General features: G+C 45.3%; 1 protein-coding gene across 1 annotated transcript in view; it reads right to left on the bottom strand.

The window, feature by feature from the left end:
- Positions 1–6,997: 6,997 nt before the first annotated feature.
- LOC311521689 (glioma pathogenesis-related protein 1-like) overlaps positions 6,998–26,410 on the bottom strand; it is a gene marked incomplete at both ends in the record, with an annotated part of 73,862 nt that continues 54,449 nt past the window's right edge. The window contains 3 exons of the mRNA XM_084630172.1: positions 6,998–7,152; positions 7,247–7,273; positions 21,110–21,195. Coding sequence (XP_084486298.1) covers positions 6,998–7,152; positions 7,247–7,273; positions 21,110–21,195 — 268 coding nt within the window. The remainder of the gene's footprint in view (positions 7,153–7,246; positions 7,274–21,109; positions 21,196–26,410) is intronic.

The raw sequence follows: 26,410 nt of genomic DNA on the forward strand, positions 1-26,410 counted from the left end.
TGCTTCCCACATAGCACTCTGGGGGTGCGGTTTCAAACTGGGTTCTATCTTCCACTCTTGTCAGTTTCCTAAGAAGAAGTCATGCTGATTCGTGCCCGTGTGATAACAGGAAATGAATTGCTTCAGCAGCTTCAACATAAAAGTAAGGAAACTGGTTTGTCACTTTAATGTTGCTTAATTTAAAAAAAAAAAAATCAAATTGCCCTCTGTGGAAGATGCCTTCTTACCTTTTTGAGACCACAGTTCAATCCCCTCCTACAAGACCTCATGTCACATTATCCTTCTTTACAAATGAGGAAACGTGGATGGGATTTCTAGGTCAGCTAATCTTTGGAAATCAAGGAGGCCCTACCTCTCCTCCAGGAGATTTGTGTTGCCCCACTCTGATTTACAAAAGAATCCCATGGGAAGTGCTGGATTTCATGACCTGAACCTCAGAATTTGGTGTAGCTTGTCAGCTTGGGGGTAGTGCTTAACCAATAGGGCTGTTAGCAGAATTAGCTAATGTTTATGGAGGCCTTGAAAACAAAATGATATAATGGTCCTCATTACTGTAGTATCTACACACCTCACAGTCTTTAATGTATTTATCCTTACTACACCTCTGTGAGGTAGAACAGTATTATTACCACATTGTAAAGGGGTGGGGGGACTGAGACACAGAGAGACTAAGTGGCTTGCTTAAGGTTACACACATCTGTGGCACTCAAATTTTGCCAGCCCTAGACTAGCACCCTAACCACTTCACTCCCCTTCCTCTCTAAACTAAATATAATTTACATTAAAAATGTCCTTGATTATGAGACTGGATTATGTCTTTTTAAAAAACAACAACATAAAATATGTGTTTAACTCTTTTAGAACTTTTCCAAGAAGAAAATAACTTTTTCTATCACTTCATAGCTTTAAAGCATTGTACAACTGAACTATTTAGTTGTTAAAGGAGCCTCATAATTCTTTAGATTATTGTTGAGCTTTATTATTGTTTGGATGCCTAGATGAAAGTAAAAATGTGCTCACCACAACTATATGTTGTGGGGCCTTCCTTTGTCCGGCTGGCTGGAAGAAAAGGGGTTGTTACTCCATATGAGCGTGCTCTGAAATAGGAGATGGAAGGGAATGCTTTCCTGGATGGGGCAGGAAAGAATATAGCCAGGCTGGGGGGAGGAGGGCACTACCCTTCCAGGTAACTGGAGGAGGGGCACATATTTACACCAGTCAGTTCTGGAGAAGCCCCCTCTCACTGTGATTGGGAGGGCATAATATTGTGCATTTGGCCCACAGGTTCACTGCAAGGCCTCAGCACTGAGGCAGCACAGAGGCTATGCTGACTTTATTCCCCAGAAATGGTATGGTTGGCTACCATGTGTATAATGGTCTGGTTGGAGCAGCACCCCATTCTGAACTGTCAGGGAGCCCCAACATGGCCACAGGTCTCCTGGGAAGGGAAGAACTCTCTATCTCCAGTGCAAACAATATTTACAAACTCATGGATGACAGGAGAGGTCCTAGAAGACTCTCTCTTCTCCTTCCCAAAGGCTTTGGCTGCAGGCTGCTTTTGGGGGCTACACAGCTCCTCCCACAACACCTGTCTGGGACCTTTCCCTCAATGATGGGCTGTTCAGCACCTTCTTCCTCTCATAACAACTGTCTCTTTCTACCCTCCCCCTTCCACACTTCAGATGCTCCTCAAAGTCACACCATCACAAACTCAGCCAAGGCCCCTTTGGCTTTAGAAGCGCCTCTTGAGGGCTGCAGCTTCTCAGGCCTGCAGCTCCTTCCTTTCAACATGCAGTGGCCGGACATGCAAAACACAGCCATTTCCAGGATGGAATATGTTGCTTCCGGACATTGGCGCCCAGGAAGAATTCCTGTAACTCTTTTTCTGATTGATTTACCTGCTTGACTTTCCTTTACCAAGCAGAAACTAGGAACCAACTTCTGTCTGTCTTTGCAAATGGATACGATCAGGCTGAGCCACTAGGTGCGTGTCAGGAGATCCACCACCAAAAAGCAAGGCCGTGACTTGGATTTGAGCCGAGGTTGCTGCGGCCACAGCACAGAGTACTAACAGCATACGATCATGGCCAGCTGCCAAGTTACATAGCAGCTGAGCCTAAAATGCTCAGGTCTGCGCTTTCGGGAAGCCACCTACCTCACCAATGGCCACAGATATTTCTCAAGTCTCCCCATTACAGTTAAAATCGTAATCAAAGGAAAAAAGACAGGAGGCCAGTCTGCTGTCTGTCCGCTTTTGTCTTTTCCTTGCCCCTTGACCAGCTGCCCCCCTGTTTGGCTGGGTGATTGTCCTCATGTCCTTTGTCACAGGGCTATTTCCCTTTGCCACTCTGAAACGTGCCCTGACATGCAGATCTTGAAGCTGGGCCCAGTGGTGGAAGGCAAAGTAGAGGTTTTCACTAGGGCAAGTAGGCAGGGGTGGCCTTGTGGGCTAATTGTCTCGCAGGAGGTGAAAATCAACATTGCAGGCTGTGAATGGAAGTTGCCATAGAAGCAGGAAATGTGGACTGTGCTGGCCAGACAAGGTGTTTTTCTTCCCATTTGAAAGGTGCGATTCTCCCCACTGGGAAATTGAACCCCAGTCTCCTGTAGGGTATGCAGGGATACTCACCACTACACTAACAAGGCAGGGCCTTGTACTGCTCAGAACTCTAGGAGACCAGCTATGGCCAGCTTACACCACACCACGTACCCCACCAGGCAACACCGCTCCTTGCTCTCTTCTCCTTCCTAAAGGCTTTGGCTGCAGCACAGCCCTGGGAAAAGCCCTGTCGCTCCTCACATGTGGTTGCCTCTCACTCTCATCTGAAGAAGCTTTTGATATGCCCCATGCAGGTTCTGAGGCCGCTGAGGAGGCGGTATTTGCTACTCACCTTCCTGGGTCTGTCCGTAATCGCCCTGGAGTCCAGAGAGATTACTGAAGAACCCAGGAAGCTGAATAGCCCATACCGCCTCCTCAGCGGCTTCAGAACCTGCATGGGGCATAATAAAGCAAAAACTTCCCCCAGTATCCCACAACCAGGGGTCCAGTGGCAGCGTCAGGGGAGGCAGAGCCTTCCCTGGCCTATTATACCCACCGCCATGGCACTGATGATGGAGAGTCCCTTGCCAGAGTGATCTTCTTCAGCACTGGGGTTGACTGATGGTGCCAGGAGTCCCAAGAAGCAGAAGTGTCTTTTTTTGGCCCTGGAGATATAGAACAGCACTGAGTATCACTAATAGAAACCCGGGCACTTCTTCCTGAGGCTGAAGTACTCAATGCTGAGTCGGAGTGACTAGGCTCCAAGGGAGGGCCAACTGTTGCCTCTGTGAGGAGGAACCTAAGCCTGGTGCAGGGCCTGAAGTTTCTGCAGATTTTGCAGTGCTCCCGCACGTGAGCTTCCCCCGGACACTTAAGGGAACTGCAGTGGGCATCATTGACAGGCATAGGCTTGTGGCATTAAGCACATTGCTTAAACCCCTGAGACCTAGGCATGCCCCAGCGGGGCTCGCTAATCTAACTACCTAACTTAACAACCAAAACTTAACTACTATGAATAAAGTAACTATGCACAATCAAAGAATCAAAGTCCACTGAGAGGAAACTGTATTTTCCACTGAATGCATCCAATGAAGTGAGCTGTAGCTCACGAAAGCTTATGCTCAAATAAATTTGTTAGTCTCTAAGGTGCCACAAGTTCTCCTTTACTTTTCAATTAATTACTGCAAGTGTCATTCTTTCTTAGGTGACTACAATGGACACACAGACTATGGTAAAATAAAATGCAGTCTGTGAAGGTGAAAAGAATTTATTTGAAACAAACATGGAAATAAAGTTGTCATCTACAGCAAATAAAACATTTGTTGTCTTGTACAATTTCAGATACTAACACTATATAAACAAACATACAAATAGCAGAAAAGTTGGGATAAAAACTCAGGACTCTTAGTTCATCTCTCTTATCTTTTGAGATGGCATGTGAAGGGCTCAGAAGGTGTGGAGGCCTTTTTAGGGTGAGTGTCTTTGGCCATCCATTTCAAATTTTTCATGCTCACAAAGGTGCAATGCCATCTGGAGTACACATTCCCATTCTGTATGAGATTTGAACTGAACATGGAATGATTGTCACAAAATGGTATGTCTCCCCTTCAGAAAAAGCTTAGTTAGCTGACAACCATGCATTGTGTAAAGCACATTAATCATATCCTAATCCCCATTTTGATAAACCTGTAGGCATCTTCCAGTCTCACTCTTTATCTTCACTAACAAAGAAACAGCTAAATTGAAAACAGCTAAAGAACAATTACATGCTAGGCTCAGCATCTGAGATGTGAAAAATAAGCTTCACGCATACAGAAAACTTTCCCACTGAAAAAGGAATTGATGGAAAAGTAATTGTCTCCTAATCAGGTAGGCACCACTATCTGCTAGTTAAGCAGTTGTATGACTCACATGTTTTCGTTTAGGACTTCGTAACTAGAGCTCTCCAAGAAATACAGAGCAATCCTCAAACCCACTTAAGCTGTGCCTTGAGTTTACGGTTTACAAGCCTCAAACCATGCTGGCAGAAGTCTGGCCAATATGTGCTGAGGGTGTTCACACAACTTAGAAGACAACAGATCTCCTCCCTCCCTCCTTTGCTCTCAAACTAGTTTCTTTTGTTTTCAGAGAGACATATGAGATAAGTGAATTCTCAAATTTTGTTACAAGGGGAGCTACTAAGTGATGATGGAGTTCCCCCTGGTGGTTTGAGTAGGTATAATTGTATTATCTTCCCTAATTATATTATCTTCCACAACTAAGTAATCCTACGTTGAGTAATGTTTGAATATTACTAGATTTTTGTTGTTGCTTGCAAGAAAGGTAGTGCCTTAAAGTTATGCAATAACATTAAACGGGAAGCTTAAAACTTTAAACCGCTTTATTACAAATATAAACCGTTTGTATGTTAGGGATTAAGGACTTTTTTTTTTCTTTCTCCAAAACCAGATGTCTACAATTAGGCTCTTTAAGCCATATTTAGGCACCTAAATAAGTAAACTCATTTTCAAAGGTGTGAGCATCTGAAACTCATTGAAGTTATTGGGAGCTACAGATGTTGAGCAACTTTGAATATTGGGCAACTTTTATTTAGGTCCCTAAGTATGGCTTTGCCTGCCCAACTTTAGGCACCCATTTGTGAAAAATTTTGCCCAAGTTAAAAAAATTAGCAACCCTCTTGGTAACTTTAGTTTTGAAACAGGTACGTTCTAAATGTTTAGAAATGTAAAAGCATTTATGTCCAATAACTGTTTTTTAAATAAGTTTTTATGAACAGAATCATTTTTATTCCGGGATACTTTATAAGATGAATCAATACAATTCTGAATATAGTATTATAGGACAAGTATAATGTTTTAGAACTACAATGGAATATATAAAGGTATTATGGGCCAACTGTTCCCTAAAATGAACATGTGTGAAGGTCCCATTAACTTCATCCTGAGCTCTGGGCATGAAAACATGGCAGAATTTGACCCTGTGCTTTAAAAAACAAACAAACACATAAACAAAAAACTATCAATTAAGCTTTTGAAATAATAAAGATTTCTGAGACAATACACATTTTGTAAAAAGTTACGTATTTACCATGTAGACTAGAATTGCTTTAAGCAATCTCAGTGCTTGTCTACACAAACACTTTAGTTTGCAGTGAGCTGGGGTGTAAATCTATCCTGTGCTAACCTGCTGCACACTGTGTCTGTGTGGACTTTGCTGCTGTGCACTAAAAATTCTGTGGTGCACTTTAATCTACTCCCATTTCAAAGCAGAGAAGATTAAAGCACACTACAGAACTTCTAGTGTGTGGCAGCATGATCCTCATGGACATTTAGTGTGCAGCAGGCTACTGCTGGGTAGATTTACACCCCAGTTCGCTGCAAAGTAAGTGTTTTTGTGTAGACAAGCCCTCACTAAATATTAGACATATTGGACCAATCGTGGCTCTAGAATTTACTACATAGCAAAAGAAAAATACTTTAACATCCCTGAGTCAATACATATGCTCTTTTGCAGCAATTCAAGTTAACATACATCTAAATAGGATACCTTTAATGCCTTTAAAGTCTCTTGGATAAAATACAGGTACATATATATTTATCAGAGGGTTTGGAATGGTTCTCAGATAAAATTCTGTATTGTTTTACATTAAAAACAGATAAGGTATCCATATTTAAATAACAATGGTTGTGACAGCAAACCAGGAACTACAAGAAAAGTATAAACTGGAGCATTTTACTCACTTTTTCCTAAGTTCAAAATAAGTTAGGAACAAATTAATTGAAGGATAATTTTTAATAGTTGAAACCTTAATGAATAGCTGCCATTTACAAATGTATCTAAATTTTCTAGAGCTATACTAGTACTATTGAATATTTATAAAATGCTTTCTTTTTATAGAATTGATATCTGATTCTGTTCCCATTTTACTTGGAGTTTTGACTTGACTCCAGAAAAGTAGGATTAGGTCCATAACAGTATGATTCTGTAGACAGACATCTAAATTAAGCAGTCACCACTTCAAATATTTATATAGTGGAAACTACAAATACTATACAGTGGAAACATTGTTTTAATTTACTTACTGAATTCCAGATGCCAGGTGTTCCTCTTTATTTGTTAAAATTTCATCATGGAAAAAACATTTACTAGATATCCCTCTGATGACTCTTGCCAGACTGTCACCTTTAACTTAAAATTTTGCCTTTTTTATTATTTTCACATCTTTAATACAATATATTTATCTATATTTATAAATACCCTAAGTAAGGGCTTAGAGCAAAAATAATTTACTCTTTATAACCCATTAAACATCCGTAACACTTTATGATCTGTTTTAAATTATCAAATTCACTGTAAAAATATCAATCAAGAGAATTCTCTTGATTAACAGGTGGGTGTGACCTATTAATCTTTTAAAGACTTGTCATAACTTTTCACGAAATATATATTTCAAATAGATTATTTAGATATACTCATATTTGAATAACGCTTCTGCATAAGAAAAACAATTAGAAAAGCCATTAACATCAGTGATGGTCTTAAAACCACAACAGCAATACAGGACTCATCACATACGATCCTATTCTCCCAGGGTGGATACCATCTTGTGTAACCTATAAACAAGCATACAAACACAAATTCTTATTGGGCACAACATGCTTATAAAGAACTAAACTTGAAGTAATAGTGTAGAATTGTAATACATACGTATAATTTTATCACGTTTTGGATTTCCTAGGAGGGAAAAAAGAAAGAAATAGTTTAATCAGCTAGGAACAAATAGTTACTCACCATACAGTCACTGTGATTCTTTGAGATGATTCATGTGGATCCCACTCTTACTGCACATGCTCTACATGCACAAGAGTTCAGAGTTAATTGACCAGCAGTGTCCACTGGGGTTGCCCTCTCCTTTGCGCTCCCCCACTCAAGGGCAGAAAGGGCATAGGGGCACCAATTGCTATTTTGGTGTTTCACCACCCAGAATCCAAATGGAAGATTCCAAGCTACAGAGAAGGAGAACAGGTCGTGGGATCCACATGTCCAGAACATCTCAAAGAATCAGTTACTGTAAAGTAACAATTCTTTCTTCTTTGAGAGTCTGTATTTGCGTATCCCAATCCTGGTCATGAGCTAGTGGTTAAGTTCCTATCCCCTGCTTCCTAAAGGAGTTATCTAAGGGCTTGTCTACACTACCGCACGGGGTCGATCTAAGATACTAAACTTCAGCTACATGAATAGCGTAGCTGAAGCTGACGTACTTAGATCTACTTACCACGGTGTCTTCACTGTGGTAAGTTGACAGCTGACGCTCTCCTGTCAACTCTGCTTGCGCTCCTCGTTTTGGTGGAATACCGGAGTCAACAGGAGAGCGCTCAGTGGTCTATTTTATCGTGTCTTTACGAGACACGATAAATCAACCCCCGCTGGATCGATCGCTGCCTGCTGATCCGTTGTGTAGTGTAGACAAGCCCTAAATAATGATTGCAGTATAATCCAACCAAATTTGGCATCACATCTGACACCAGACATCAATGAATAGTGGCTCGTGAATATATGAACTTAGCTCCAAGTAGTTGCCCAACAGATAGCAGCTATGGGAGCACTACTAAGATAAGCTGCTGAGGTTGCCTGTGCTCTAGTAAAATGATATCTAACATGAGACAGAGAAGTCAACTTGCTAATGTTACAGGCTGTTCTAATAAAGTTTAATAACTATTTCAAAAATCTTTGAGATGAGAGATTTAGATTTGCTTCCATGTGCCACAAATAATCTTGCTGATTTGCAAAAGAGTTTTTTGTGTGTAGGTAATAGCTCCCTTTACATCTACGGTGTGTAATCTTGTCTCACCTGGAGATGAATGAGGTTTCAGAAAGAACCCTGGTAAACATATCTAACGGTTGGTCTGAAAGTCTGAGACTACTTTTGGAATAAATTTGGGTACTTGTTGTCATTACTGTAGATACTGATGTGAGAGATGGTATCATAATCATCCGTACTGACAGCTATTCAGAAGAGAATGGTTTTAGGACTGATGTTGAGGGTGGTACTGGCTTTGCTACAGAGTTATCTAGAATAACAACTCTAGATTCCTCTTGCCCAGTACCAGAGATGAGAAGCGATGCTCCTTTCTCCCACAGACAGCAGTGGTAACTGACTCCTCTGAGGTGTCTGAGCTCTGGTCTACACTACGAGTTTAGGCCGAATTTAGGAGCATTAGGTCGATTTAACCCTGCACCTGTCCACATGACCAAGCCTGTTTTCTTGACTTAAAGGGCTCTTAAAATCGATTTCTATACTCCTCCCCGGCGAGGGGTTTAGCATTAAAATTGACTTTGCTGGGTCGAATTTGGGGTAGCGTGGATGCAATTCGACGGTATTGACCTCCAGGAGCTATCCCAGAGTGCTCCATTGTGACTGCTCTGGACAGCACTCTCAGCTCAGATGCACTGGCCAGGTAGACAGGAAAAGCCCCAGGAACTTTTGAATTTCATTTCTTGTTTGGCCAGCATGGAGAGCTGATCAGCACAGGTGACCATGCAGAGCTTATCAGCACAGGTGACCATGGAGTCCCAGAATCGCAAAAGAGCTCCAGCATGGACTGAACAGGAGGTACTGGATCTGATCGCTGTATGGGGAGAGGAATCCGTGCAGGCAGAACTCTGTTCCAAAAGACGAAATGCCAATATATTTGCCAAAATCTCCAAGGGCATGATGGACAGAGGCTACAACAGGGACACACAGCTTCCTGGCACAGGGGAAAAGAGCATGCACCCACGTTTGTTGCTATAGAACATTGCTGTTATGTTGTCCATCAGGACTGATACACACTGTCTCGTTAAGTATGCCCGGAAGGTCTGGCATGCTAAGCACACCACTCTCACCTCTCTGATGTTGATGTGGAGACCAGACACCTTGAGTCCTGTGGTCTCCTGGATGTGCTCCCCCGCCAAGTCTGATGCGTCCGTCACTAGAGAAAGAGATGGTTGTGGACTGACTAAGGGGACCCCTGAGCATACCTCCTGAGGGTTGAGCTACCACAGGAGGGAGTCGAGGACCAGGCAAGGCAGGGTCACTATCCTGTCCATGCTGTCCCAGGCTGGGTGATACACTGACGCGAGCCACGACTGAAGAGGTCAAAGCCTGAGGTCTCACACTCAAAAGGTGCCACATAGGTACAGGCAGCCATGTGTCCCAGAAGCTTCAGGCAGTTTCTTGCTGTGGTGGTGAGAAACTGTCTGAGGCCTCAAATGATGTTGGCCAGGGCCTGAAACCAAGCTTCCGGCAGATATGCCCTGGCTTGGGTCGAGTCCTGTACTGCCCCTATAAACGCTATCCTCTGGACAGGGGACAGAATCGATTTTGCTTCGTTTAGAAGGAGACCCAGGCTGTTGAAGGTGGCTCTGATGAATCTGACATGAGGTTCCACTTGGGTCCTGGAGCAGCCCTTGATCAGCCAATCATTGAGACACGGAAACGCCTGTAGCTGGTGCCTACACAGGAATGTGGCGATGACCGTCATGCACTTGGTGAAGACTTGCGGTACTGCTGACAGGCCGAATGGAAGGACTGTGAATTGGTAGTGGGTATTGTTCACTACAAACCTGAGATACTTTCTGTGGGGCTGAGTGATTGCAATATGAAAATACGCGTCCTTCCAAGTCAAGGGCAGCATACCAGTCTGATGGATCCAATGAAGGGATGAAGGAGGCCAAAGAGACCTTGCCGGAACTTGAGTTTCTTCATGAACTTGTTGACTTATTGCAGATCCAAGATGGGCCTGAGGCCACCTTTGGCTTTCAGTATTAGGAAATACCAGGAATAGAAGCCCTTGCCCTTCTGCTCCTGAGGAACCTCTTCCACTGCCCCTAGCAATAGGAGTGAGTGCACCTCCTGTATAAGGAGTTGCTCATGAGAGGGGTCTCTGAAGAGGGACGGGGAAGGGGGCTGGAAGGGCAGGAGGGCACAGAATTGGATGGAGTATCCCCTCTCTACCATGTGGAGCACCCAGCGGTCTGAAATAATATGCGACTATGCTCGGTAGAAAGAGATAGTTGGGACGAAAAGGTAAGGCAGGGTGGATCCAGATCTTGCTCTGGTACGTTGTCCTTGACTGCACCATCAAAAGGCCAGTTTCCCCTGAACATTGCTTGGGTTGTGCCAAGCCCTGGCCAGAGGGTTAACATGACCTTCTCCTGCCACTCCGATTTCTCCTTCAGGAGCCATCTTGGTGGTTCTGATGATCGAACCACTGAGGAGGCTGTGGACAGAAGTGTCTCCTCTGCGTTGAAGGTGTATAGAGGCCCAGGAACCTGAGGGTGGCTCTGGAGTCTTTAAGGCTGTTTAGCCTTTTGTCAGTTTTCTCTGAGAAGAGACTCTCACACTCAAAAGGCAGATCCTGAATGGTTTGCTGTACCTTGGAGGGGAGGCCAGAATCCTGGAGCCACGAGCCCCTTCTCATAGACACTCCTGTGGCCATAACCCTTGTGACCACATCTGCCCTGTCAAGTGCCACCTGAAGGGATGCCCTTGAGATCAGTCTCCCTTCCTCAACCAACGCTGAAAACTCAGCACGGAAGTCTGAGGGGACCAACTCCGTGAATTAAGACTATCTGATGACTATGACCTGCTGGTTGGATATTCGGAGTTGTAATCCCCCAATGGAGTAAACCTTTCGTCCGAAGAGATCTAACTTTTTGCGTCCCTGTTCTTGGGGGAAGGGCCTTGGAAGCCTTGCCTCTCCCACTGATTAGCAGCATCCACCACCAGAAAGTCAGGCTGGGGGTGAGAAAAGAAATGTTTGTAGCCCTTGGAGGGTACAAAGTATCGGCGCTCATTACGCTTTGCAGTAGGTGGCAGCAAGGCCGGGGTCTGCCACAAGGTCTTATTCATATCCGTAATTGTTTTGATTAATGGCAAGGTGATATGGGAAGCGCCAGAGGGGGCCAGGATGTTGACCATAGGGTCTGCATCGTCTACAACTTCCTCCGCCTTAATGCCCAACCCCTGCAACCCGGCGCAGCAGCTGCTGCAACACCCTGAAGTCTTCCAGAGCTGGGGTTACTGAAGTGCCCACCAGGGCCCAATCAGGTGAGGAGGGGGAGGAGGCCAGCAGGGGAGGTGGTTGCTCCCTACCATCCCCACCTGAGTGATCTCATGAACCTGGGGGGGACTGCGATAGGCCTGCCTGGTCCCAGTGCCGCGAGAGGCGTGATGGTTGGTACCAGCATTGTGCCCCCACACCAGTGCTGGTGTTGTACCTGACCTCTCCGGTGCCGAAGGTGTGGTTGAGGTGGGCGCCATCGGTCGGTGTCAATGCTGAGGACGGCACCGCAGCTGTCGGTGTTGGTGCCGTTGCTGATTGTCGCAGAATGAATGTCGCGGACGCCACTGATGCTGTTCCCGAGCAGGACTCATGCCTCCGACCCTGGGCTTGATGAAAGGCCCACTGAGTCCAAAAGGGCCACTGAGACAGATTTTGCCAATAAGGGGGCCACTGCATTGGGCATCCTATGGTGCCAAGAGGTGGATCTTCTTCTCCTACTATAGTTGGAGCAGTATGAGTCAGACTCCGACTCGGAATAGGAGGATCAGGGTGGCGCAGCTCCTCTCAACGTAGAGCGTCAAGAACCAGGGGACTGACCACTCTGCCTTGATGGAGGTGCTGGCATGGAGGGGTGCCGAGGTGATGGGGAACGACATGCCATCATCACCAGCTTTCCCTTAGACTGTCCAGGGTGCCAGGATGGAGCCTGCGGTACCAGCACGTCCTCCTGTCTTGGCGGCGAGAACAGTACCATGAGTCTGAGCAGGTCCTGCGCCACTACAAAAGCCTCTGGGGTGGATGGGAGTGGCAGGTGCTCCGATGGGTTCGGTGAGCAAGACAGGCCCGGACTCAACTGCCTCACCTGGGCAGGAGTCAATGTGGCTGGTCCTGGGTCTTGCTGAGGGGGATCTTCCTCTCTGATCTCTTTTTCTTCTGCGCTGGCGACTGGGACCGGTGCTGAAAGCTGGAGTGCCCCTGAGGGGCTCCATGACATTGCCGAGCTTCCTTGCCAGTGTCTTTCTTCAATGCTGGATCTTTCAAGGATGGCACCGGAGTGCTTCACGTCAAAGATGACACGCTGGGAGCGGGATCTCCAGGGCCTGTGTCCAACTGAGGTTGGTGAGATGCCTCCACGAGGAGAATTTTGAGACACTGCTCCATCTCTTTAAGGGTTCTCGGTCAGAATTCCCAACAAATCTTGCAGCGTTCTTTTTGGTGACCCTCACCCAGGCACCGTAAACAAGAGGTGTGGGGGTCATTTTTGGGCATGTGCTTCACGCAGAGCCGGCAAGTCTTAAAGCCCAAGGATTGCAGCATGCCCCGGTAACAAATGGGGGTGAAACGGGGGGAATCCCCCCCACCGCCGTAACTGAAATTTATAGAACTACTACTAGACTATACTAACTTACTAAACTGGAAACTTAACTATGTATAGCGTAAGTAAAGAACTGCTAAGCTGCTTGCCAAAGTAAGAGCAAGGGGAAGTACCAGCTACTGGCACTGGCGGTAAGAAGGAACTGAGGGGGTGGCGGATCGGCCGGGCTCTATATTGAGCGCCATGAAGTTGTGACTCCAGGGGGCACCTAGGCCGACCTACAGATGCTGCTAATGGAAAAATTATCCGGCTACTGTGCACGTGCGCGTACACACACCTGACTGGAATTGACACTCGAAGAAGAACTGTAGCTAATGTGTTTCAAGCTGGTCACTTAAAAATTCAGATTCAAAGGATTAGTGACTGATTCTGAAAATAAAGCTAATCTGATATCTTTCTGTCCCCTGAGCAAAGGAAGACAGAAGGCATAAGATTTTGGAAGTGAATCACTGCCTAAATAAGTGATGTAGCATGGAGGGCTTGGGTTTTATGGAGCACTAATCCATCTTCCAGGGGGAGAAGGGGTTATATAGGTTGGATGGCTTCTACCTCAGTAGAAAGAAGACCAATCTCCTTGTGGATAGGCTGACTAGAGTAGTTAGGAGGGGGTTAAATTAATAGCAATAGGGGAGGGTAAAAAAAAAGAGGGAAGATATGAGAACTCAGCACAAAATTGAGATGTTGAGAACAAAATTAACCAAGGAACCAAAGGACATCAAGAAATTCTTTAACTGCCTATACATTAATGCTAGAAGCTTGGGTAACACACAAGAGGAATTGGAATTGCTAATTTATTATCATAAATTTAATCTAGTTGGTATTACTGAAACCTGGTAGAATGAGTCCACAATTGGAATGTTAAAAATCAATGGTTATAACCTATTTATGAAGGATCAAATGGCAAAAGGGGAAGGGGAGTGGCACTTTGTCAAAAATGGCATTACCTGTATAAGTCACTGATAGCTTGGAAGAAAATGTTTTTGAATCATGGATCAATGTCTTAACAGATAAAGCACAAGATGAGATACTAGTCAGTGTCTGCTACAGACCACAAATCACACTGGGGAACAAGATAACTGCCTCCTTACGCACCCTCTATAATGTGTAGGTGGGGGTGGGAGGCAAAAAACCAACATAATATTAGGTGATCATGGGGGAATTTCAACTTGAGTGACACACACTGGAGGTCTCATTCTGCCAGTACTAAAGCATCCTTAGAATTTCTAAACATTATAGATGACAATTTTCTAACTCAAAAAATGTTGCAACAAACACAAAGGAATTCTATATCAGATATTGTCCTAACAGATAAAGAGGAACTGATTACAAAACTAAAAGTTAGTGGCAGCTTAGATACAAGTGACAATCACTTGACCACATTTACAATGTGCATGCAAAATAAAGTCCAGACCAGTAATAATATATATATATATATATATATATATACACACACACACACGGTACTTTTAATAGATCTACTTTCACAAAGCTGAAAACAATTATGAGCTACTTCAACAGAGAAAGAATTTAATCAGAAATATGTGATATTTGGGAACCATTTAAGAACACCGTACTAGATACTCCAGTGCCACAACTGAGGAAGAAGACTGCTGGTTTTAAAAAAAACAATCCTGGTTTAGAGGGGACGTGAAGGCAGCTGTAAACAATAAATATATAACTAACAGAAGAATGGGGAAGTTAATAATAATTAATATAAATCAGAAGTTAGGAATTTTAGAAAGTTAAGGGAAGCCAAGGGATGTACAGAGAACTCTCTGGACACCACAGTTAAGGACAATAATATATGAGGAACAAAAAGAATCCTGACAATAGTACTGGTCAATTACTAGGCGGAAGTGGTAGAATTATCAATAATAATGAAGAAATAGCAGAAGTGTTCAATTAATATTTATTCTTTATTTGGGAAAAAAGATAGTATTATCACCATATGATGAGACTGTCTTTCCATTCCACTAGTGTCTTTGGGGGATGTTAAACAGAAGCTACTAAAGTCAGACATTTTTAAATCAGCAAGTCCAGATGACTTGCATCCAAGAGTTTTAAAAGAGCTGATAAAGGAGTGTGCTGGACCATTCATGTTTATTTTCAATAAGTCTTGGAACACTGGGGAAGTTCCAGAAGACTAGAAGAAAGCTAATGTGCCAATTTTTAAAAAACAGTAAACTGGGTGACATGGGTAATTATAGGCCTGTGAGCCTGACACTGATCCTGACAAAATAAAGGAGCAGCTGATATGGTACTTGATTAATAAAGAACTCAAGGAGGGTAATGTAATTAATGCAAAACAACCTGGTTTATGGGAAATAGAGCCTGTTAAACTAACTTGATTTTTTTAATGAAATTACACAGTTGGTTGATAAAGATAACAATATACTTAATAATAATAGTTTGATGTAATATTCTTAGACTTAGACTTCTGTAAAGCATTTGACTTGGTACCACATGACATTTTGATTTAAAAATTTTATATAGTTCTAGGTTAACATGATGCACATTAAATGGATTAAAAACTGGCTAAGTGATAGGTCTCAAAATGTAACTGTAAATGGGGAATCAACATTGAGCAGGTGTGTTCCCAGCAGGGTCCTGCTGTTCTTCACCCTACCCTATTTAACATTGTGATGGGTGCCTACCCCACAACAGGCCTGAGTAGAGAGAAAGGGCCAATTAAGCCTGCAACAGGCTGCACCTGGGGGAGAGTCAGGGCTGATAAGCTTTTAATTGATGATGAAGTGCAGCTGGGCAATGGTCAGGCTGAGCTGCGATAAAACCAGGAAATGGAGTATAAGAAGGGGGCTGCAGCAGAAAAGATCTGTAGTCACTCTCTGGGCTTAAAGAGGTAAAGGAGGAAACCTGAGGGACAATAAAAGCTCTGGGACCCTGGCCCTGAGAGAAGGGTGGAGAAGGAACCTGATCAAGGCTAAGTAGGAAGCAGCCCAGGGAAACAGCAGTGATGTTTGGGACAGTGCAGCTTTTGGCTGTGGGTTGTAGTGTCCCTGGGCTGGAATCCAGAGTAATGGCTGGGCCCAGGTTTCCATAACAATCACTGGAGAAATGGCACTGACTGGGCAGTGGCATTTAAGACTGCCTGAGATGGTTTGTCCGGTAGGACTTTGATACCCCAGAAGGGGAGGATTATAGTGACCTAGCTATAGGGCCAAGCTCTGAAGAGAGAGCACCCTGAGCAAGGGAGAGGAAATAATCTGACTTCAGAAAGCGTGAGTGTGAGACCATGGGGCAAGAAACTGAAGGTAGGGATGTCAGGCTAGTAGTGTGCTAATCCCAAGGCAGCGCCCCAGTGGTCAGTAGCAAACTCCAGGCCAAAGCCTTTATCAATGACCTGGCAGAAAACACACAATCATCGCTGAGGAAGTTTGCAGATGATGCAAGATTTGGGGGTGTGGTAAGCAATGAAGAGGACAGGTTACTGATTCAGAGCAATCTGGATCGCTTGATAAACTGGATACAAGCAAACAGTATGTATTTTAATATTGCTACATGTTAATGTACACATCTGAGAACACAGAATATAGCCATACTTACACAAAGGGGGACTCTATTCTGGGAAGTAGTGACTGACAAAGATTTGGGGGTCATGGTGGATAAACAGCTGAACATGAACTCCTAGTGTGATGCTGTGGCCAAAAGAGCTAGTACGATCCTAGGATGCATAAACAGGGAAATCTTGAATAGGAGTAGAGAGTTTATTGTATTTCTATGTTTGACACTGGTGCAACTGCTGCTGGAACACTGTGTCCAGTTCTGGTGACCACAATTCAAGAAGGATGTTGATAAAGTGGAGAGAGTTCTAATCCTTTCATCATTCTTGTGGCTTTTCTCTGAAAACATGCCTTATAACTCGAGTCTATCAATCTATTTAACATAACAAAGAGAAGGCTAGGGGGTGAATTGATTACAGTCTATAAGGATCTACATAGAAAACAAATATTTAATGATGTTCTCCTCTTGATTAAGGAGACAGGTATAACATGATCAAATGGCTGGAAGTTGAAGCTAAACAAATTCAGACTGGAAATAAGGTAAATTTTTAAACAGTGAGAATAATTAATCATTGGATGGATTCTCCCTCATTGACAATTTTCAAATCAAGAAGGGGGGCGTTTCCTAAAAGATATGCTCTAGAAATTATGTTGGGGAAGTTCTCTGGCCTGTGCTATTAGGAAGGTAATAGTAGATGATTACAATGGTTCTTTCTGGCCTTAGACTATGAATCTATATGTAACTTAATCAAGGCAATGAGCAATTGTCAAAGAGAACCCAGGCCTTTCCTAGTGCCCAGTCTTGATTTCAGTCTGTACCTCTCAATTGAAACAGAAAATAAATGTCCTAACTAGAGCTGGGTAAATAACTAGTTTGGCTCACTGGCAATTCTGAAAAATAAGATACAAAAGTATGTTTGGGTTGAATGGAACATTTTGGTTCAGGTATTTAAGAAAGGCAAAGGAAATGATTGGATAGATTCACAAAACATCCTTATAACCTTTAGCTCAGTGGGAGGGGAAAAACTCGGGTTCAAATCCCCTGTTGGGAGTAAGAACTTAAACCCAGATGTGTCCCCCAACTCCCAGGTGAGCACCCTAATCACCAGGCTATAGGGTATTCTGGGTGGGTTGTTTTTTCAATCACTCCCGTTGAGGATGTTCCACTTTGTATAAATACTTAAATATTTAGTGGAGTGGGGACTAGAACAGGGGTCAGCAATCTTCGGCACACGGCCCATCAGGTTAATCCATTGGCAGGCCGCAAGACATTTTGTTTACGTTGACCATCTGCAGGCATGGCTGCCTGCAGCTCCCAGTGGCCGTGGTTTGCCGTTACTGGTCAATGGGAGCTGTAGGAAGCGGTGCGGGCTGCAGGGATGTGCTGGCTGCCACCGCTTCCTGGAGCTCCTATTGGCTGGAAGCAGTGAACTGCAGCCATGGGGAGCTGCGGGATTCCGTACCTGCGGATGGTCAACATAAACAAAATGTCTCGTGGTCTACCGGCGGATAACCCTGATGGGCTATGTGCTGAAGGTTGCTGACCCCTGGACCAGAACTTGGGTGGTGTTTGGAGCACTCACTGAAGTGGGGGGAGAAGAGACCTGGGTTCAAACCTAGGCTTCCCAAGAGGAGTGCCCTAACCACTGTGCTAAAGGTTACTCGGGAAGGGGTGGCGACAGGACTACATAGAGCTTTAGGGGACTGTAGGGGCCTGGGGAAAAATCTGAAAGTGAGGGCCGCCCCCTTCTAAGGGTGAAAAAACCCCTGAGGGGAGGCCTCAGGGTGGGGTGGAGGGTTGGAGAGTGAGTCTGCCCTGCATTCACCGTGCATCAATGGCTCCTGTCCCACAGGGACAAGACTGGCTCCCCACACTGGGCACTGAGGCCGGGCACACAGGGTCACAAGCACCCCTGAAGTTTAGCACTGACTGGCACTGCAACTCTGTGCACCAGATCGCAACACCACACACTCAAAGGGCTTGAGAACCTTCTGGAATAGAGAACTAGGACAAACTGCTCCTTCCCCCCCTGGACAGTTGGGGGGCACCACCCCCTCCACCAACTATTTTTGTACTTAAATTCCTTTGTGAGTCTAGCCCAGAAAATCAAAACAAGCTGTTTCATTAATGTCAAAATAGTTCATTTTAACAATATTCAAAATTTCTTTCTTTTGGTCAAAATAACTACTGAAATCAACACCAATTCACAAAATGCTTCAGTCAACCTGAATCTGCATTTTCTTGGTAGAAAAAGAAAATGTAGCCAAAAATTTTGCCAAGCTCAAGTCCTCACTTTATTTTGACATCTATGCAGCATCGGGAGACCTCTAGTTTGTGGCCTTTAGCATTGTCATTCTTTTGCATATCTGTAGGAGCCTTTTGAAATAAGATCTATTCTAACCTAATTGCCTTCTATGATGAGATAACTGGCTCTGTGGATGAGGGGAAAGCAGTGGATATGCTATTCCTTGACTTTAGCGAAAGCTTTTGGTACGGTCTCCCACAGTATTCTTGCCAGCGAGTTAAAGAAGTATGGGCTGGATGAATGGACTATAAGGTGGATAGAAAGCTGGCTAGATCATTGGGCTCAACAGGTAGTGATCAATGGCTCCATGTCTAGTGGGCAGCTGGTGTCCAGCGGAGTGCCCCAAAGGTTGGTCCTGGGGCCAGTTTTGTTCAGTATCTTCACTAATGATCTAGAGGATGGCATGGATTGTACCCTCAGCAAGTTTGCAGATGACACTAAACTGGGAGGAGTGGTAGATGCTCTGGAGGGTAGGGATAGGGTACAAAGGGACCTAGACAAATTAGAGGATTGGGCCAAAAGAAATCTGATGAGGTTCAACAAGGACAAGTGCAGAGTCCTGCACTTAGGAAGAAAGAATCCCATACACTGCTACAGGCTGGAAACCAACTGGCTAGACAGCAGTTCTTCAGAAAAGGACCTAGGGGTTACAGTGGACGAGAAGCTGGATTATGAATCAGTGTGCCCTTGTTGCCAAGAAGGCTAACAGCATTTTGTGTTGTATAAGTAGGAGCATTGCCAGCAGATCGAGGGACATGATCGTTCCCCTCTATTTGGCATTGGTGAGGCCTCATTTGGAGTACTGTGTCCAGTTTTGGGCCCCACACTACAAGAAGGATGTGGGAAAATAAAAATGATTAGGGGGCTGGAGCATGTGATTTATGAGGAGAGACTGAGGGAACTGGGATTATTTAGTCTGCAGAAGAGAAGAATGAGGGGGGATTTGATAGCTGTTTTCAACGACCTGAACGGGGGTTCCAAAAAGGATGGATCTAGACTGTTCTCAGTGGTAGCAGATGACAGAACAAGGAGTAATGGTCTCAAGTTGCAGTGGGGGAGGTTTAGGTTGGATATTAAGAAAAACTTTTTCACCTGGAGGGTGGTGAATCACTGGAATGGGTTACCTAGGAAGGGGGTGGAATCTCCTTCCTTGGAGGTTTTTAAGGTCAGGCTTGACAAAGCCCTGGCTGGGATGATTTAGTTGGGATTGGTACTACTTTGAGCAGGGGGTTGGACTAGATGACCTCCTGAGGTCCCTTCCAACCCTGATATTCTCTATAGCTTTCTATACTGCACTCATCGCCATAGTATCTGAGTGCCTTAATAGATTGGATTCCAGGGTTCCTGCTTCTGATGTACTTAAACAAAAAATGTTGCTGTTAGTTTGTGGCTTTTGCAAGTAGCTCTTCAAATTTTTTGGCCTACCTAATTATACTTTACTTGCCAGAATTTATGCTCCTTTTTATCTTTCTCCGTAGGATTTGACTTCCAAGTTTAAAAATATATTTTGCCTTTAACCGCCTCTTTTACTTTGTTTAGTCGTGGTTGCATTTTTTTTTTTTGGCCCTCTTCCTGTAGTGTGGTTTTTTATTTATTTGGGTATACATTCAGTTTGAGCCTCTATTATGGTGGTTTTTAAAAGATTTCCATGCAGCTTGTGAGCATTTCACACTACTGACAGTTTCTTTTAATTTCTATTTAACTAGCCTTCTCATTTTTATACAGTTCCCCCTTTTGAAGTTAACTGCTACTCTGTTGGGTTTCTTTGGTATTTCCCTCCCTGCAAGGATGTTAAATTTATATGAAACAGCCCTGTGAAGAATGGCACACTCCTATAGATTAATTGTCTGCAGGCTGCACATCTGCAGGGATAAGTCACTCTTTTACATCCTGGCATGAATTAGTCACAACCGTTTCCCAAAAGTGACTGGATGCTAGTGAACAAATGTCAGATATACTGTAAGCTGCCCAAAGAGTGCTTAGCTGGAACTTTACTTTCTTGAATCAGTGATTTTTAAATTGGTTATTAGCCTTTAACAGAAAGTCAGTGATTGGTAGCATCTTGTCCCAATGACAGTAATAACTGGCTAAAACCAATCTGGTAGTTTGCAATCCTTATTGAGATACTAATTCAGTAAGACATGAAGTACTTAATTAGGTGCTTTACTGAATAGGAATGGACTTGAGTATACACTAAAGTGCTTTGTTGAATTGTGGCCTGAGAGAGTCCTGAGATGGTATAAAGAATATAAGGAACAGTTTATCAATAGGGTGATATTGTTTGCCTTTTCCTAGTCCCTAATAAATTCACTTTTACTTACTACATAGATTGTCCACACAGGTGTCCTCTTTTGAGCACTGACTACATGATGCTCCTGCTTTATAAGGTTTTCTTGGGTAATTGCCGCTACAAAGGCAGAAGAAAATTCTGTTAGATGAATTTCACTGTGTACAATTTTAATAAGATCCTACATTTAAGGTATTAAACACATTCAGGGCCGGCCTTAAGGAAAATGGCACCCTGGGCGAACTTGCATTTTGGTGCCCATGGGCATGGTGCTCCCCAACCCCTGCACTGTGCCACCTTCAACCCTAATCCCTGCTCTCCCCTCCCATGCCCCCTAAGCCCTGCACCCCTTCACTCCTATCCTGTGCCCCTAACCCCTGCACTATGCCTCCTTCGCTTCTCCCTTCTCCCTCCTGAGCCCCCTACCCTGCATCTCCCTCCTGCACCCACGTGGGGAAACTGACCCACCTGGATGTACAAAACAGTTGGCATTTCTGCTCACTCCTCCACTGGACTGCTGCTCCTCCGCCCCATGCACCCCCCCACCCCCGGGGCTGCCTACGGAGAGGGCAGGAGAGTAGCAGCTGCTGATGCCTCAGCACAGCCCAGGTGGGGAAGTGACCTGAATGCAGGGAGCCCTGGTGTTGTGTGTGTGCCTAAGTATATGAGTGTGCTGTCTCTTTAAAAAAGCATTCAAGGTCAAGATCCTGAAGGCTTGTGTTCAGATACAAGCAGCGGCAAGCAGCTCTAAACCCAGAGAGGCAGCAGCAGGGACACAGATTTCCCCCTGTCCTGTCACCCCAGCTCAGTGAAAATTGGGTGCACAGGTGTGTGTGTGTGGGAGGGGGGGGAGACACCCTGACATCAGCCCCCGCCACCCCACAGCAGACAGGCAGACACTCCCAGTCTCGAGTGGCTAGGGAGGCAGGGACAGCAGCAGCTTCGCAGGTGGAGGAGGGGAATCCCTGCTCCGGAGGAGTCATCTGGCTCAGAGGGCTGGTTGTCCAACTGCCCCCTGCAGCTCAGGTCTCCCTCCCTCCCCCACCCACACCAGCCCCCTCTCCAGCCACTTCTGTCAGCCCAGCTGGCTCTGGCAGGTCAGGTGGAAATCCAAACCCTGTGCACAGCGTCCTCTTCAGTGCTGGGTTTACAATAGCGCCAATGGTCACATGGAGCCGGGTCCATGCCCAAGCGGAGCAGGCCGGGGCCCCTTCTGACTGTGCCTTAAGACCCCGCCAGCTCACTGGCTCCCCCCTCTTGCTCCTCTCGGCCAGCTCAGCCGAGGGCTCCTCTCCGCTTCCTGGCCAGACCCCAGTGCACCTCCAGTTCCAGGCAGTCTCTGCTTCTCACCCACTGTGGGGCCCTGCCTGCCTCCCTGGAGCTGAGCTGCCTGGGTCTGGTGCAGAAGCCTGGCCAGTTGTGGGGCGACAGTGTCGGGGGCTTGGCTGGGTTCCTCCAGGCAAGTGGCTCCTGAGGGAGCCCAGATCGCGCTACTCCCAAGGGGCTGGAGCGATGACCACCCCTGGTTGTGCTGCCAGCTCAGCCTGGCAGACAGTTGCCTCCCAGCAGGGCGGGTGAGTGTGGCTGGGAGACAAGGCATGGGGGAGTGGGTCTCAGTAGGGCCTGGGGGCGTACTGGGCTGTGAGAGGGCAGGGAACATCTGTGTGTGTTTTGGGGCATTAGGGAGTGAGGGTTCTGTGTGGGGTGCTGGGCAGTTGTGGTGGGGCTGTGGGCAGAGAGATGCTGGCCTCTTTCTGCCCCATCCCACACCCTCTCCCGAGTGCCCCCCTGCCTTCACTCTGACTCTTCCTGCCCCTGTTCCTCCCCTGTCCACTCCCCCCAGTGCCTCCTGCCCACCGCTGATCAGTAGTGCACGGGAGGTGTTGTGGGCAAGGGGGAGGAGCTGATTGGCGGGGTTGCCGGTGGGTGCTCAGTACACACTATTTTTTTTTCCTGTGGGTGTTCCAGCTCTTTATCCCCCATGGAGTTGGCACCTATGGGCTATTGGGGGGGGGGGGGGACTGTGTGGCACGGCATGGGCCTGGCCCCAGCCTCGAGGGGAAGGGGCATGCTGGCAGCACAAGACCAGGCGGGGCACTGTGCGTCTGGATACTGCCAGTTTGTAAACAGTGCCCTCGCACTGGGCTGGGCAGAGCGGGGTCACCCCTGCTGTGCCACATGTCATTGCCCCTGGCTGGCCACTCGCTCTGGTGCAAGGACGTCAGTCCCCACACTCCATTGCCCCCATGGGGGCCCACAAATATGTTTGACGCTGGGCCCACAAAAGGTTAATCTGGCCCTGGCCCTCTTTGGTGGGCTGCCCTGGGCAGGGGTCTGGACAGCCAAAGGCCAGCTCTGAATACATTAATATAAACTTCTTAGCATATTTTAACAACTGGTAAAACCTCATGGGAAAACAAACATTCTTGAAACCATTCCTTGTGTTCACTGTTCTCCTTCCTCTATTAAAGACAACTGCATTAAAATTCTACCTTTTTCCAAAAAGAAAAAGCTAATGATTTATAAATCAAACCCTGCATAAGTGTACAAATTTCTTTAAAATGAATATCTAGCAGTAGAGTTTGGCTGCAACTAAGGTAAATATAATTGCGAGTTTTCTGTAGGCAGAAAACTCAATACACTCCCAAGATCTCTTTCAGCAAAGAGATTTGCATGCTTTTTACAACTGATTTAAATTCCTGAGATAAAGCTTTGATTCACAAAATATTTAAGAACTTGCTTAACTTGATGCATGCGAGTAATCCTACTGCAGTCAATGGGACTTAAAGTTAGAATATGCTTAACTGCCTTGCTTAATTGGGACCAAAGTGCTTAATAAAAGACCAGACCAACAGCTCCGACTTCTCTCATGTCAGTGCAGGCTGAGTTGAAAATTAGGATATCATCCTAACTCTTGATGAAAGATTTATACGAAGGCTGTTTAACTGAAGTATGCTGGATCTGATAAATTCATCTGCCTGTAAGATTAATGCCTGAATATCACTCTGGAAGGCAAAGTGGAAGTAATTTCATACAAAGCAGATACCCCTATAAGTCAAGTGGTGAAATGGAGAGGAAAACTCAGATGGTAAAAATCTAATGTATTAAGAAAGCTTGTCAAAAATAAAAAAAACCTCTGAAAGCAACATCCTTCTAGAATAAGGGTAAACTTAAACTCAAATTTGACTGCAAAATGATTTGTTGGGGGATACCAGTGAAATACATTCACACACCTTCCTATTAATTTCCTAGTCTTTTATTTTAAAGATCTAATGTGTAGAATCCCTATGTAAAACCCAGGTCCAACATGCCTTCAAATTCCTGATTTAGTAGGACCTTCTCTCCCCCTTCATATTCTTTGGCAGCCAGTAGGCCATTTCACAGTTATGCTTCTCAAGCTTTTTCAGTCTAGTGACATGTTGGCTAGATTATTTTCTGGTGAAAATAAAGCAGCAATGTCCTGAACTGTAATATTTGTGCCCCTTGCTGCTTGTAGATGTTCTTCCCCACTGCCTCCAGTGGTTGGAAACCTAGAGTCCCAGACACTTCCACACAACTGGAGATGAAATATTATCTTTGTTTTCCAGTTGTATACCTTTATATATTCTGGGACAAAACAAACAAACTGCATAAAAATGTCTTCCTTCCCAGATACTCTGTAAAGACAGGAACATTGGCTAAATGAAAGAATTTGCACTTTTAAAATTCACCAGAGATGTTTTTACATGTGGATAATTGCTGAGTCCTGAATTACAGCTGTTTGGTCAGAGACTGCGCTTAAGGTGTCCGTCCTTCTGTCTGCTAAAAATTAAAAATAAAACAAAACTGTGGCACCTCTGGGTGCAGATATGGAAACTATTAGGACGCAACTCCTAGCATTATGCTGTTGGGAAATCTTTTGGGGCCAGATACTTGCTTGTTTTCAGTTCAATGACCATCATAACCCTTGCAATCTCTCAGGATCCAAGTGCCTCCCTTCTTGTCCTCTCCCCTTTTGCAGACACCTTTCCTTCTTAGCCCTGGTCTACACTAGGACTTTAGGTCGAATTTAGCAGCGTTAAATCGATGTAAACCTGCACCCGTCCACACAATGAAGCCCTTTATTTCGACTTAAAGGGCTCTTAAAATCGATTTCCTTACTCCACCCCTGACAAGTGGATTAGCACTTAAATCGACGTTGCCAGCTCGAATTTGGGGTACAGTGGACACAATTCGATGGTATTGGCCTCCGGGAGCTATCCCAGAGTGCTCCATTGTGACCGCTCTGGACAGCACTCTCAACTCAGATGCACTGGCCAGGTAGACAGGAAAAGAACCGCGAACTTTTAAATCTCATTTCCTGTTTGGCCAGCGTGGCAAGGTGCAGGTGACGATGATGGAGTCCCAGAATCGCAAAAGAGCTCCAGCATGGACCGAACGGGAGGTATGGGATCTGATCGCTGTTTGGGGAGAGGAATCCGTGCTATCAGAACTCCGTTCCAGTTTTCGAAATGCCAAAACCTTTGTCAAAATCTCCCAGGGCATGAAGGACAGAGGCCATAACAGGGACCCGAAGCAGTGCCGCGTGAAACTGAAGGAGCTGAGGCAAGCCTACCAGAAAACCAGAGAGGCGAACGGCCGCTCCGGGTCATAGCCCCAAACATGCCGCTTCTATGATGAGCTGCATGCCATTTTAGGGGGTTCAGCCACCACTACCCCAGCTGTGTTGTTTGACTCCTTCAATGGAGATGGAGGCAATACGGAAGCAGGTTTTGGGGACGAAGAAGATGATGATGAGGTTGTAGATAGCTCACAGCAAGCAAGCAGAGAAACCGGTTTTCCCGACAGCCAGGAACTGTTTCTCACCCTGGACCTGGAGCCAGTACCCACCGAACCCACCCAAGGCTGCCTCCTGGACCCAGCAGGCAGAGAAGGGACCTCCGGTGAGTGTACCTTTTTAAAATACTATACATGGTTTAAAAGCAAGCATGTGAAAGGATTACTTTGCCCTGGCATTCACGGTTCTCCTAGATGTACTCCTAAAGCCTTTGCAAAAGGTTTCTGGGGAGGGCAGCCTTATTGTGTCCTTAATGGTAGGACACTTTACCACTCCAGGCCAGTAACACGTACTCGGGAATCACTGTAGAACAAAGCATTGCAGTGTATGTTTGCTGGCATTCAAACAACATCCGTTCTTTATCTCTCTGTGTTATCCTCAGGAGAGTGAGATATAATTCATGGTCACCTGGTTGAAATAGAGTGCTTTTCTTCAGGGGACAGTCAGAGGAGCCCATTCCTGCTGGGCTGTTTGCCTGTGGCTAAACAGAAATGTTCCCCACTGTTAGTCACAGGGAGG

This window comes from Lepidochelys olivacea (assembly GCF_965140295.1).
Source record: "Lepidochelys olivacea isolate rLepOli2 genome assembly, chromosome: 1".
NCBI lineage: Eukaryota > Metazoa > Chordata > Testudines > Cheloniidae > Lepidochelys > Lepidochelys olivacea.